General features: G+C 40.8%; 1 protein-coding gene across 1 annotated transcript; it reads right to left on the reverse strand.

Annotated features, from left to right (window-relative positions):
- Nucleotides 1-1,778: 1,778 nt before the first annotated feature.
- On the reverse strand, nucleotides 1,779-13,744 carry LOC143299479 (uncharacterized). The gene is made up of 6 exons (XM_076612711.1): nucleotides 13,165-13,744; nucleotides 10,814-12,058; nucleotides 8,740-8,944; nucleotides 7,792-7,959; nucleotides 6,400-6,508; nucleotides 1,779-5,123 (listed from the first exon to the last, which is right to left on the reverse strand). The coding sequence occupies exons 1-6, from the start codon at nucleotides 13,550-13,552 to the stop codon at nucleotides 3,306-3,308; spliced, it is 3,933 nt and encodes a 1,310-aa protein (XP_076468826.1). The 5' UTR covers nucleotides 13,553-13,744; the 3' UTR covers nucleotides 1,779-3,305.
- Between the last annotated feature and the right edge of the window lie 1,448 nt (nucleotides 13,745-15,192).

A 15,192-nucleotide genomic window follows, 5' to 3' on the forward strand; every position in this document is an offset into this window, starting at 1 on the left:
ATATACACGTATTTGTGTTGCATGTTTTGAATATTATATTCAAGCTGCCACAAATTAGTTTACAAACATTAAACTCTACCTGCATAGTTGATACTGTTGTCATCAATGCACACAATTGATAGCTGCTGAAAACATGTACATGTTCTAGACTTTCAGACCATCATGTATAAATGATGCATTAGCCTGCCATTTACTGAGGCAGTGTAATCACCAACTTAACAAAACCAAGTCAACAAATCTAGGACTACTCTAATCAATTACATTGGATTTCGTTTTATCCAGCCACAACTTACAAAAATATACATGACTAACTATAAGCCTCTTCAAAAGTGTGAGAGAGTGTGTGTGTGTGTGTGTGTGTGTGTTCGTTCTTTAGTTTAACATCTTTAAACTGTAAGTGATATTAGACAAGGGTAGGAAAAAAAATTGAGGAGGGGAGGGGGGGGGGAAGAAATTGCTGTGTACTCATGCGAGTAAGTGAAAGCGTACGTGCGTGCGTGAGTTCGTTACTTATAGAAAATGAGTGTACGCATGCGAGTAAGTGAAATTGTGTGTGTGTGTGTGTGTGTGTGTGTGTGTGTGTGTGTGCAACTCTAACCATACACAGTTGTTGGTGTATACATTCATTGTTCACGTCCCCCAAAATCATTTGACAGGTTGTACTGAAAAGGATGAAGGGCTCAGCTGGAGCAGAAAAATGCACAACGAAGTACTTTTCAATTTTCTATTTCAGCTGCTGTTCAACTTTTCCAAGTCTTTCTACCAGAGTTTTGGAAAAAAAAATTAAATGATAAGGATTGGTACCGCATTTACAGGAACTTTGTCATGGCATAGTGCATATTTCTGTTTGTAGTGTGTGTATGTGTGTGCACATGTGTGTGTACATGTGTGCATGTGCAAACAAGATCACAATGAAACAAAAGGGGACATCTCAACCCACTAGACACAACCTCAAAACACAAGCCATCACAGAATTCACTCACAGCCCTACGATCACTTCTGCCAGTTCCCCCACACATACCACCCCCTCCCACAAATTTGAAATACCACCAAGAGGATGTAGCCTTGGAGGCCATGAATCCTCAACACAAAAGTGACATCCCCTTCACGATGGATCTCAAGATGTGAAGGAAAATGCCATGGCAGAGATGTTACCACATTTCTGCATGCACACATTTGCAACTCACTGCATTCACAGACAGACTATGCAAAACAAGAGGCTTTTATGAAGATGAAACGGTTCTGTTTAAAAATTACTTTGAAATAAACACACCCATAAAAACACACCTGAAACACAGTTTAAAATATCATACTTTAATAACCGACAAACCACTAAGATTAAAACAGCATTGCACTGTAGTAGACTAAACTTATACATGTAAGGACTTAAGAAAAAATACACAAAAGCATATAACATGCCAAATATGTTACTGCATCAATATTCAGTCTATTACTGACATGGAATACATGATCTGTGACATGTGTCACCTGTTTGTGTGCACACACATAGGGCAAGGGGGAGTATGAAGGGACAGACAAAACTTCACACAGCTGATCATGGGGATAAAATTCTTCCACTCGTATTACATCACCCACTGTCAGCATTTGAGCATGAAGACCTTAGATTAAGTCAGACTTGGAAAGCTAAAGCTCCAGGCTGTAAGCATTCAGCCATGGGTGGATTGACAGCCAAGAAGAAACATCTCAGGTTGAATCCAGACAAATATTAATTATCCCCCTTTAATGGCTGTCCTGGATCCACCTTCAGATAAGGTGCAGCATGCACATATAAGAACCCACAGCAATAAAATGAGTAGTGCCTAGCAAGTCTGTAGAAAAGAAAAAAAAAAAAAAAAAAGGAAAAAGAAACACACCTGATGCTCCCCGGGAAAACCAGACCGAATTTCACACGGAGAAATAATCTGTCGTGATAAGAAAGTTGTACAATAATGAGTACAATGAACAGTTTTCTGGGTTGTTCACTCTGGTTAAGTAAAATCTCTTGGTCTCTCTTTTTAGTCTATATACAATACACCTGTCACAAATTACACACAGAATATGCCTCGTTTAAGTTTGAGATTTCTTTATATCTTGCACTAGTTGCAAATTATCTAAATTCTAATCCAAGAATTCAGTACAGGGATTTTGATTTGATGCTACTGTCTTCGAATTTAATTTTCCAGATGGAAATACAGGTATTTTGATTTGACGCTACTGTCTAAATTTTTAGACAGAAATATAGCTGATCAATTAATAAAATTATCCAAATATAATTAAACAGGAGAACAGAAAAGAGGGGAAAAAAGGATTAGCAATCTGGACAAACTATATATTTACATTATTATTTTAAGATCACATGATCAAAGCAATGCATAACGAAGTCAGATTTGCTGTGAAACATCCCTTTTCTTGCCTTGTATTAAAGTGGAAGGCCTACCACATGATAATTTGTTCAATAATCAATGGCTTTCAAGGACCAAGCAAAGTTCAGCAGCAGAATGTAACACACAAAAAGTCACAATGCTGAAACAAACCGTTTCAGCTGCCACAACGTGGAAATTGTCAACTCAGTGTCATCACATACACACACCCAAATTTATTACAATTTACACTCGTGAAACCAAATAGTCATAAAAAATAATTTGAATGATGCAAGGAATTTAACTTCAATCACTCACAAAGTTCCCATCCAACAACAAAGAGACAACACAAAGACCATTTTTATGCAAGGTATAATTTTTGCTGCCAGCTGAACAAATCCTACCAGGCTGTGGATACACTAGCTGCATTGTTCACACAGTTCTACATAGTTACAAGCTGCAATGTTTCTTCTTCAAAGTCAATAGCCTACAGTCTGAAATAGGTTGAACAGAGTGTTCACACACAGAGCTCTACATGAAGTGCACATTGCATAACACTTATGAGGTGATGTTTGAAGACGTGGTTTGTAACACAGGTATTCCTTTGCATCTGAATACTCCCATAAAAACCTGGTTAATAAAATACCAATTGTTCATTGCTCAAGCACATGCCCTGCCCAAATGCACAATGCCCTTCTTTTGCAAGAAACACAGGCTGCTGTAAACTTCATGTGTCAATCGGAGTTATCTGTGCAGTTATAGCTAAGAAACCTTCCACTTCCACCTGGCCGTTAACTTACAGTTACATGGGATTGTTCTATGTCTGACATAAAGGATCAATCCCTGCTTCAAATAAATTCATATCCCGAGGTTTTACTCTATCTGCATCTTTCTGATTGGACTTCTTATTTTCAGATCAAAATGCACAAATACAAAAGAGACCTGCTAACTTATTTCCTTCTCTTCACTACCCAATCTGGCTGCGCCTTCATGTTTGTCAGAAACCTCTGCACATTTCTGTTCCTCTGCCAGAAACAAGAACCCATCTGTTTCTGAAGGCAGAACACTGCTCCCAGGTGATTCCACTTCCATAGCAGTGTGCCCCACTTCTGGCTCTGATTTCACATCAGCAGCGACAGCCGTATTCTGACCCCCTTCTGTCATCCAGTTCTTTCCACTTTCTCCCTGTCCCTCACCCTGTGCCTGTCTCACTTCTCCCTCCATCTCCTTCACTCTCAGCAGATGATCAGGGTGTGCAGCAGGGGTATTTGCACGGTCACTGTCCAAACTCACGTCCATACTTTCATCTTCTAGCGGCTGTGCCTCAGGATGCGGACAAGCTGCTGGGATACATCTGTCATCAGTGTCAGCCGATACTTCTATGTCTTTGTCCACAAAGCATCTCTCTGCACTGTCTTTTGTGCCACTGCCATCATGATCATCATCATCACCAAAGCCACCGTGGACCACCATGTCCAGCGCAGGTTCCTGAGTCACCTGCATGTCTGTTTCTGCTTCAGTCTTCCCTTGCTCAGGTGGTGGGCTGGTCACCCCATCTTGCTCTGGCATCCCATGCACAGCCGCTTCAGTCCTGGGGCCTTCCACATCCTCCCCCACCACTGCCTTGCTTTCCTCACTGTCTACAGCTTCTTTCAACACCTCATCACATGCTGAACACTCATCCTGCCTTTCCTTCCCCTCACTGACAACAGTGGTCACCACAGGTGCTTGGCCCTGACTGCTCCGGTCTGATGCTTGCTGGGTGTCTGTCACAGGCAGGTGTGTTGTGCTGTGACCTGAATGTTCATGGAGGTCATAAGTCTTCACATCATCCTGACCCCTCTGGCCTTGGTCTGACAGAGGAACGCTCTGCTTTCCTCCTGTGTCACAGACAGCATTTCCATCCTCCACCATCTTGACACTGTCACCTTCAGCTTTGTGATCAGACAAGGAAGACATCTTCTCTGCCTTCACTGGTGAAGGTTCTGTCTTGGTGGTGGTTGGGGCACTGGATGATGATGATTTGTGAGATGAACCTGACTGCGACTCAGACTTTTTGCTCTTTGAGTGTGCTGTGGAGGAGCTGTGCGAGTGAGAGTGTCTGTGAGAGGACTTGCTGGAGTGGTGGTGGTTGGAGGAATGCTTGCTGGATGATGTGCTGTGGCCTGACCTGGAAGACGACTTACTGGGGCTGCCATGAGAGGAGGAAGAGGAGGTGGAGGAGGAGGAGGCCATGTGTGAGGACTTGCCCAAATGGGATGATACATGACCAGAACTGTGCTGTGACACCTTACCAGAGGAGGAGCTTTTCACCGAGGGTTTCTCTGATCTTCTGTTCTGATCAGAACTTGTTCTGTGTGAGTGAGAACTGCTGCTTTTCCCATGAGCCCTCTCCTTGTCATGGGAGCTCTTCTTGGGTTTTGAAGGAGTGTGGTGTTTGGACTGCATATTCTCTTTGCTGCTGAAGGAGTCCTCCAGAGAAAGCTGAGTGTCTGACTTTGCAGGCGACACCTGCTCTTCTTTCTTGGGTCCATCCTCTGGAGACCCTTTGGCCTCATCTGCCGGGTCGTCCACCAGGTTGGGGTAGTACCTCTTCAAGCGCACATGCCAGGCAATGCTGGTGACAGCAGCCACCGTTTTGAACTGGTGCACCACGTTGCGAGGAATAAAGTAGATGTCGTTGTGACGCAGCTGAATGCGCGCATACCGTACGCCCTCTCGGTGCAGCTGGTTCAGTTTGGCATCCTCCAGCCACGTCACACACTGAAACACACACATTTCTTAAGTGAGAAACTGGAAAGAAAAACAACAGAAACAAACAACAATTGTGTTCTTTAAAATTACCTGCAAACAGTCAACAAACTGCTGATGCAAACTAATCAAGTATAACACTGCAGCAAATTACTCTCCTGTTTTTCAAAGCAAGATGATACCACTCATACACAAAAGACAAGGCACAACTCTCATCTGTTTGCTGACACTGTTTTTAATGATATTAGTTCTGTTAGTACGATCGCTGACACCAAAGTCAAAAGGATGTTTTCTTAAAACTCTTGAACAGAAAGTAGCTGCTGTTTTAAAATCTGAGCTCTGTGCAGACAGAAGGGAGATAATTTAACACCGGGCCTTGATTTGCCCATCTTCTGCTGAACTGTTTTTTTTCTGTCGGACAAGCTGACTGAAGTTTTGATATGGAACCCCTGAGGAAAGCAGAAACGTGGCTGACCAAAGAACGCCTGGCACCCTGACCTAAAGACTGACACCACACAGATAGGACACACCTGGGGGGCAGCAGACAAAGACCAAAATCCTGATTCATTAAAAAAAAATTTTTAAAAAACAAAAAAAACACACACACACTAGACACAATAGGAAACAATGGTTTGTCATACAGTTAAAACAAAAAGAAGGAAAAACAAAAAACAAAACTAAAAACCAACTGCAACATAAAAATATAAAAAAGCTACAGGAGTGGTTAATGTATGTGGAGTGGTAGCCTCTGTGGTAACACCTCTGCCTGGGAGGCAAGAGAATCTGAGGGGTGCAGGATCGTATCCCACTCTCACCTGAATTTTCTCCCCTTCCACAAGACCTTCAGCGGTGGTCTGGATGCTAGTCATTTCGATAAATATGATAAACAAAGGTCCTGTGTGCAGCATGTAAAGTTATGCACTCAACACACATTAAAGAACCCACAGCAACAAGACAGTTGTCCCTGGCAAAATTCTGTGGTAAAATAAATAAATGCCAATAAACATGTGTGCGAGTGTGCATGACTGAAGCCCTGACCGAATGACACAGGAAACGAATGATAAATGTCTATCTATGTGGGCAGCTGTCAAATGGCTATACCCAGGCAGGAAACCCGTCCTGCAAAATGACTGTGTTTGTAATGTGTCTAGAGCTTGGTCTCTGAATGAAGATCGGTGCTATGTAAGTACAAAAAATATCAATAACATTAAATAAAACCCCAACCACCAATGATATGAAGCTTCTCTCCAGCAGAGAAGGCACCCATGGCAGACAGAGCCACACCCACCTGGGACACTGGGGGCTCGTGCAGGTCCAGCTGCAGCTTCTCCACCAGGGTGGTGAAGTCCCCCGGGTGGAAACAGATCACGTCCTTCACCACCAGGTTCTTCTCCTCCCTGAAACAACACGCCCTCTCCACTGTACTTCGTTGGCAGTGACGCCACCCACCACCCACTCTGGTCTGGGGGTGAAAATTGTAAGGTTCTTTTTTTTTGTGTGTGTGTGTGTGTGTGTGTGTGTGTGTGCGCGTGCGTGCGTGCGTGCGTGCGCGCGAGTGCACGTGAATGTGTGCTCGTGTCATTGCGTATGCATGCAAGGGTGTACATACACGCACACATTGTGTTTCGTTTTTTTCATAAGCTAGACATTACAATAAAACTTAGCATCTTCAAGACATAACAAAACTTAGCATCTTTTGAGTATTCTAATATGACAAGAACAAGAGAGGAATTATGAATTATGCCTTCCAAAACTTAGCATCTTTAAGTATTATAATCTCACAAGCACAAGAGCTAGAGGAAATATGCACTATACCTTCAAATTCAAAACCTCAGTTATACCAACTTTCCCCTTGATGCTTGTGAATTAAAAAATGTGTAAACACAATTCACTTTTGTTCACTCATCTGTACAAATGGTGTTATAAGCATTTAAACAATTACATGATGCTTCATATGCTCTACTCTGACAAGATATTACCTCATTCCCCTTTTTTCACTCCACACACATAAGAAGTCAAACCAGCTTGCCAGGTCAATGGCAATTTTTTTGTGTTGATGACAGGTTTGCAATCGAAGGGAACTAACCTTGCCTGTCATCTTCAGTCATTTAACCTGTACGGATTGACCTCCCTTCCACTGACCTGTTTAATTTTTTTTTTTCATGAATAAAATATCCAAAAAAAATTGAGTGTACTGACAACACATTTCAGTATTCACATGTGATGGATCTGATTTTGAAATCAATTGCACAGAACTGTCATCTTCAGACAGTGTGCTGGAATTGTACAACTCAAAAACAATTGCGCTGTGACAAAATGAAATCATTTTTCACATTGGTTGCCTTCTTGCCCACAGCAACAGATAATAGTATCAGGTAATCAGGGTTTGTTTGGGTTTTTTTTTTTTTTATTCCACTGTGTTTACAGCATGGCAACAGACAATAGTAAACACTAAAACAGATAGTGGTATGTTATTTTGAATTTATTTTTCACTATTTACAATCACGGCCTAAGCTTTTAGAAACGCTGTAACATGATTATGTGTCTGTTTAAAAAAAAAAAAAAAAATTTCCTTAAGGACATCAATTAGTGTGCCAGATACAAAGGGGACTGATCCCCCCCCCCCCCCCCCCCCCCCCCCGGCCCCCTCCCTCACTCCACAAAATTAACTGACACTGACCCAGCAGATGTGCAGATGCTCTTTAACACACCAACTGCTGCCGTGGTCAGTCTGTCAGGCCCCTGGCCCACATGGTCGGCATGACAACGAGTTCGATCCTCCACCATCACTTCCCGGGGTTCTGAGGCACGAGGAAGGTAGTGCAGGTTCCGTAACTCGTTCACACCTCTGCAACCAAGTTAACAGCAATGTTGAAACATTCATTTTTTTAACAGATTATGTGACAAATACACACACTTAAGTATAGAGGTCTCTTACAGTTACAAATGTCTTTTTACTTTTAAAAACCTTTAAAACCCTATAAAAGACTAAGAAAATTAAAACTATTGTCGTCGTGTCAGCAACCTGGATAAAAGGTACCGTGTTTTGAGTGCAGGCTTATGCCCCTTGAAACCGTAAGACTTGTCATCCCACTTCATGGATGACAACTGTGGTATTGGTTGTAAAGATTATTTCAGAAACAAGACTGGTTAAAAAAAATAAACAAATTAATTTTTTTTTTAATATATATATACACATTATATATATATATAATATATATCTATAAAGAATTACTTTTAAATATAAATTCAGATGGTACATTACCTTACTGTGTTTTATTAATCACTGACACTGACAATAGTGACAGAACCAATGGCACAGAGACGAGTGAGTCAAATTCAACTTCTGCAAAACAAGGTCGGTCATTTTGAAAAGATATAATTTCAGAAACTTAAAACTGATACATACAATAAAGGTTCGTAAGTAGTGAACCAATGCATGAACTACAATAAAAAGTTTCAAAAGTAACTACAATAGAGGTTCAAAAGTTAAGAACCGGTGCATGGACTACAATAAAGTTTCAAAAGTAAGAACACATTTCACTGAAGAAAAAAGAACAAACAAACAACAAAAACAAGAAGAGGAAATCTTTAAAGTTTAATTCAATGAAATCCAAAGCCTACATACCTTCTGCGCTGTTTGTACGGAGACTTTGGCATGTCAGCTGTGGGCACCATCTGCTCGCCAGGCCGAGTCCACATGATTGGTCCATCATTGCTTTCCCTGCGACTCTCCATCTTTCCCGCCAGGATGGAGAGTGAGCCCCACGGCATGGCGGCGTGCAGGAAAGGGTCCGACTCCAGCATGTCCAAGAACTCTGGGAAATAGTCCCCTACCTGCACACAGTGTGTGGTGGTGTGAGGGAGTGAATCGGTGAGGATAAGAGAGAGAGTGTGTGTGTGTGTGTGTGTGTGTGTGTGTGCATGAAGGGGTGGGTGGGTGAGTGATGATATGTGTGAGAAAATGTATGATACTCACTGCCTATTAATAGTATTATCTTCTCTTTTTCTTTAACTTAAGAAGTTAAGTGAAGACCGAAAAGTATGTGTGCACATGTGTGTGTGTGCGTGCATTTGTGTGCGTGCATGAGTGTGTGCGCATTTGTGAAAGTGCGTATCTGTGAGTGTCAGTGTAAGTGTATGATAGTGTATGTGTGTGTGTAGAATGTGTGTATCACTGAATGTCATGTGTGAGACTGAATTTTTTGTGTGTGTGTTTTTTTTTTGTGTGGACTGTACTTTATTTTTCTCTAAATAAACAATCTACACAAGCTTCATGCAAAATTTTACAGGTATTGGGTGGTTGTTTTTCTGTTTTGGTTTGGGTGTTTTTCTCCTTGCAGTGAAGATTATATTTCTCAAGAAAAAAAACAGCAACACATTAATCCCATTCCAAATAAAGTCATCAAAATCACAAAAACACAATCAGATATCATCAAAAACCAATGAAGCATTAATATATTTCAAAAACTGTACCCAAACACTGATAAGATCACTTCACATAAATCATGTAACTCATTAGTCATTATTCAAGGGATTTTTTTTTTTTTTTTTTTTTTTTTTTTTAAATTCTGCATACCTCTTCTTCCAACATACACCCGCAACCCCCCCCCCCTCCCCCCGGCCCCCCTTCCTCCTCTCCCCCACACACCCAACCTACACGCATTGTTTGTGCTAATAAAAACCTTGAGGAAATAGGGTGTGACTATATCTTCCATTATAATTTGTACACATGGGAAAAGGAGCACTACTGTGAACAATAGCATGATATAAATAGCCACCAATTTATGAGTAATACAGTATTAGTAATAATATTAATAAATATGAACATGTCCTTCCTCCTCACATCAATATCAATTTCTAGTTCCTTTTCTTATAATACACTGCTATAGCTAAGTGTCTCATTGGTTTGTTGGGTTTTTTGTTTTTTTTTACAATAAAGACAGTACCAACTGCTCTGCATATAAAAACAAACATGAGGTTTTGTGCTGTGTGTGTGTATAAATGTGTGTTTGTTTGTTTGTTTTTTTAACACATATTTTGCATGACTGAAAAACAATTTTGCACCTATGCATAATGAGCATCATCAGGCAAAAATATACATTCACATATATATGCACTGATGCAGAGAGAACTTTAGAAGAGAGATTGAGGGGTGGGACAAAGAGACTGGGGGAGGATAAAATGTATACAAGTTACACTTACAGTATGTGTAGTGAAAACAAATTTTCAAAGAAACCAGTTTTCGGTAAATTGGACCATTCTACCATCAGTGTAAGCCAACACCTTGATTTCCCGGTAATTGCTTTCTGTGTCTGATATTTCTTATCATCTTTATTTAATAAATTTTTCAGTCTTTCTTTTTTTTTTTTTTTAACTTATTGCAGTCTCTGGCAATCTTTTTCACTCTTTCAAGTTTCAGGGTAAGATAAAACATAGAACTCAAGGAACAGTAAATCTATTGGTATAATATATTTAATCAACTATCAAGTATCATTACTGTTAAAAACATGTAATATAAAGATAAAAATATCATCTCTTTGGAAATTATTTTTACACTCAGCTTTATTTCTAAACACTCATAGCTTAACACATTTTTGGCAACTAAGTAACTTACAAAAAATACATTGTTACAAGATAAAAAAAAAATTTACAAATGTGATTCCATCCCCATTTAACAATGATGAAATTCTACCTCCAACCTACCTCTTCATGCACTGTGCCCACAAGACTGATCTGCAGGAGAGGTCCCCAACGGAAAGTACCTTCACAGTAGTTCTTCAGCACCGACTCCCGAAACTTCTCAATGGTGGTGGTCTCAATGTCCGACTTTCCCAGCATGCCCGTCTTCACGGTCAGGTTCGGATGCTTGTTGTTGAAGTAGTCAATGAAATCTTCCATGGGGGAGGCGGCATCGTGCACAATGCCCATGACGCAGTGTGAAACCCCCTCTGTGGACTCTCCATACACCAGCTCTAGGAACTGCTCAGCAAACTCCTTCTGTTCTTTCTTGGACAGATTCTGCAGCTCTTGGTGGTAGGCGTGAGCCACCAGAGCACCACCATTGGGGTACCTCTCCAGGTGCACATACTTTCTGTAGCTGGAGTGAGCGATGCGCACACAGTCAGGCATTGGTGCACTGACTGACAGAAAACGTGAATCCGTAGATATTGATTTTGAACTGTGGCCATGAGTTCCAGCCTGCTGGTTTTGACGGGAGGATGACGATGAGGAAGAGTGGGACTTGTCAGCTTTCCAGCGACTGGACGTCTGCGTTGACCTGTTTGTCAAAGCTCTTGCTGCTGTGGATGCTAACCAATTGGTCACTGTACTGCAATTAACATTATTATTCTCACGAACTGTCTTTTCACCAGATGTCACAACATCTCCAACAGATTTAATTTCTTCAGTCAGTCTGTCGATTTGGTCACATGACCCTGATGCTGACAAACATGAGATGGTGGTCTGAATCTCCTTGCTGTCAGTACGACGCTTCAGGTTCACTTGAACACCACAGTGGCCCACACACTTCTTCCTCACAGCCGATTTGATGGGATCTCGAATCACTATTTTGGTAGGTGAGAGGACCAGCAATTCCTTTGGGGTGTCAGTGCCATCAGCAATTTCTAGCTTGGGAGGAGCAGACTGCATCTTGGAGGACACAGTCCCTGACGCATGCCTGTGATGGTGGTGATTTCCAGAATGTTTGTGGTGGTGGTCTCCGGGATGTTTGTGGTGATGATGATGTTGATGGCGGTGGTGGGATCCATGATGATGATGATGGCGGTGGTGAGAGTGTCCGTTGGTTTGTTGTGCAGGACTACCCTGTGGTTCAGTCACACTGTCTGTGATGCTTTCCTTCTTCAATCCTTCCTTCGGTGATGTATCATGGTTGATGGGTTTCATGTCATTTTCCTCGCTTTCCATTTTAAATGCACAGGTACCATCTGTAATCACCAATTAATCAATTGAATTACTTAATGCTAAAAAAAGGCGCTAGACTAAAGATGCTTTCTACCTCTGTCACATATCGATAATATGGCATAAGAATGAATTAACAATTTACCATCACTTTCTGGCCAATACTGTATCAAGTATAAGGCACAACTTCTGTATCCAAATCTAAGCCCTGAAGATCATCAGCTCTAAGTACTCTGTGTCTGAAATACAGTGAAAACAATTCTGATTGCAAGTTGGTACTCCCTTGACATGCACTTGTCACTTGATCACATTTAACACACTCACAGACTCAGAAGACAAAACAGATTGCAAAAGGTATGCCACAGAGAACAAACATGTACAGTACTATAGGATTCTTATGAAAATGAACAAAAACTGTAACCTCAGTAACTTGAGTAAGTTTGCTTACATCATGAACAGACTACACAAAAAGATGGAGAACTAAGGTTTCATTTCATTTCACACAGAGAGAATTATTAAGCAATTAAATAATTGAGCATGTAACTTATCAAGTTCTGTAAGTACTGTTTATCTAAGTACTGTTATCTAATGTGTAGGAAAACATGGATGCAAAGGGAAGAAATAGACACACTGCTGCAAACAGGGATTTGTAATTGTTGTGTGTAACATGATAATCTGGTCTGTGAGATTAAGCTGAGGAGACAGATCATATAAATAGATAAATATGTAGGTATATATGCTTGTAACTCTGTTACTGAAAGGAAACAATATATTAATAGTGTTTGAATAATAATAAACAAAATTCTCCAGAAATCAGCATTACATGTGGAACTGATCCCGTGGCACCTTATATATGAAAATGTGTACAAAATGACTATTTAAAAGTTTGTATGCATGCCCAAATGAGTTCACAACACACTATTCCATCTTCGCTTAAATACAAAATTTTGATTTGACAATCAATGAATGAATGATTATTGATCATGTGTCTGCATTCTTGCATAAGTTTTTCAGCTCTATCATTTCTCTGTGGTCAGTTTGTTGCATCTTCCAGACTGCATCAGACTGGCACTTAATGTTGCCTGTAAAAAGTATCATCAAAGGATGTGTAACAACATTATTTTTTCCTTACCAAATATTTGCTTCTCAGCGAAAGGTGATTTCTGGCCGCTGAAAGAGTTCGGAGACTTTGTCTTTGGAGGTGAATTTTTCGGTCTTGACGAAGATGATGAGTTTGGCGACGTTTCACTATCACATGACAGCACAAACCTACTATCTTTGCTCTTTTCGTAGTCATCCACATAACCAGAGCTCGAGAGACGTCGATAGTCGTGCTGAATTCGTCGTCGCTTTCCAGACTCTGGGCTGTGACATGCATCACCACCACTACCATTCTGCACATTTGAAGTTGGTATTAATAATCTGGGTCTCTTCGGCTCCGGCGGAGACGTTCGACTTTCAATATTTACCACGTTGCCAACGCATGAATCCGAAGTTGTTTCTGTTTGGTCCAACTCCATTTCAAGATGCAGTGGACGTTCCAAATCTGCAGAAATACGACGTTCTCCTTTGAATTCATCAAGAGGTTTTGATAAATTGATATCAATATTACGAGATAAAATGCCAGATTCATCAAATTGCGTCACGTTTGATGTTGGAGTTTGCAAAATTTCGAAAATATTTTCACTGGAACGAGGTACTTCCTCCGCAGCCATGTTACTTTCTGCAGTCAATAATAAACTTCACATCCGTATGGAACAAGCACGTTTACTGGATTGAATATCAATGACGTCACAGAGCTGCTGACTTTGGACCAATACAAATGCGTTTTATATATGCCTTGATTGCGAAAACTCGTTCAAGGTAGGTCGACCCGCGTGTACCATGCATACCCGATCCGAGCACTTTCCGCTTTCTCTTGTTTTGCTGTTTTTGTTGTTTTTTCTCTCTCAGTGTATACCCGCATTTCTATCATTCGGCAATTCGAATAAAATAAAGTTTCTTTTTGGAAAAATAAAGTGTGTGTGAGAGAGAGAAAACTGGGCGCCACTATTTCGAATTGAAGTTTTCCTGCTCATTGGCCTTTTCCTGTATTCTTGTTGTAAAATAGATTTCTGTATGTGCTTTCATTCCCTCAAGAACTCCCCGCTCTCCCTCTATTTCCCTCTGAAACTTCCTCGTGTCAATACAAGAGACTGTGGTGAGCGTTCTTACCTCATTATGTTTGGAACAACCTTCCTCATAATATGCATTTGATTTTATCTCAGATCTGCCCTTCGCTCTTCACGAAAAACTAATCTTTGTAAAACATGATCTATAAGCACTCTCAGCTTCCTTCTTCTCCAACATCATCCATGTCAGCTCACTTTGAAGGCATGACAAATGAGAGAGGGAGAGTGGGGACCACGGGAGGGGGCGGGGGGTGACGGAGAAAGAGTGGTCAGGAATGATTCATGTAATTTCTAATTAACTTTCTATTGAGCTCTTAGAATTAACGGCACTATATAAATGTACAGTATCATTTATATAACTTTCTATTGAGCTCTTAGAATTAACGGCCATATATAAATGTACATTATCATGTTTATACAACTTTCTATTGAGCTCCGGCTCGGAATATTGCAAAATTTAGTTACTGAACTTGTGAAATAAAACATGTCTGTTTTCCTGTGCCTTTTTGTTGTTGTTTTGTTTGTTTTTCGGTAACCCTGTTTCAGCTGATGACATTAAGATGTACGTACAATGAAAACTGTGGCAGTTCATAGAGACACTATTCAGAGCGACCCTTATAACTGACGAAAGTATCACCAGTATAATCACTGAGATAAACAGAACTGTAGTTTGATGTGGCCAAAAATAAACAAATAATCAGCAAACACGAAAATGAACCCATCATATATAAACTTATGTGTCAGATCTCACGGCGTGATGGAGTCTCCCGTCGGTCCGACGGATGAGTAGGCAGGCAGGCTTATCTGTCGGTGTGTCCTCATAATATGGGAGAAGAGGCGGATTCTGGATGCGCAGCACTTCCCACAGGTGTTGCAAGGGAACAAGCTCACACGTATGCACACATCATATCTCAGTGTCTCGAAATGTTAGGTTTTACAAAATGGCAATCACACCCCGCAAGTTATAGGTACAATATGAGAATATACAA

The sequence above is a fragment of the Babylonia areolata genome, chromosome 25 (genome assembly GCF_041734735.1).
Source record: "Babylonia areolata isolate BAREFJ2019XMU chromosome 25, ASM4173473v1, whole genome shotgun sequence".
Taxonomy (NCBI): domain Eukaryota; kingdom Metazoa; phylum Mollusca; class Gastropoda; order Neogastropoda; family Buccinidae; genus Babylonia; species Babylonia areolata.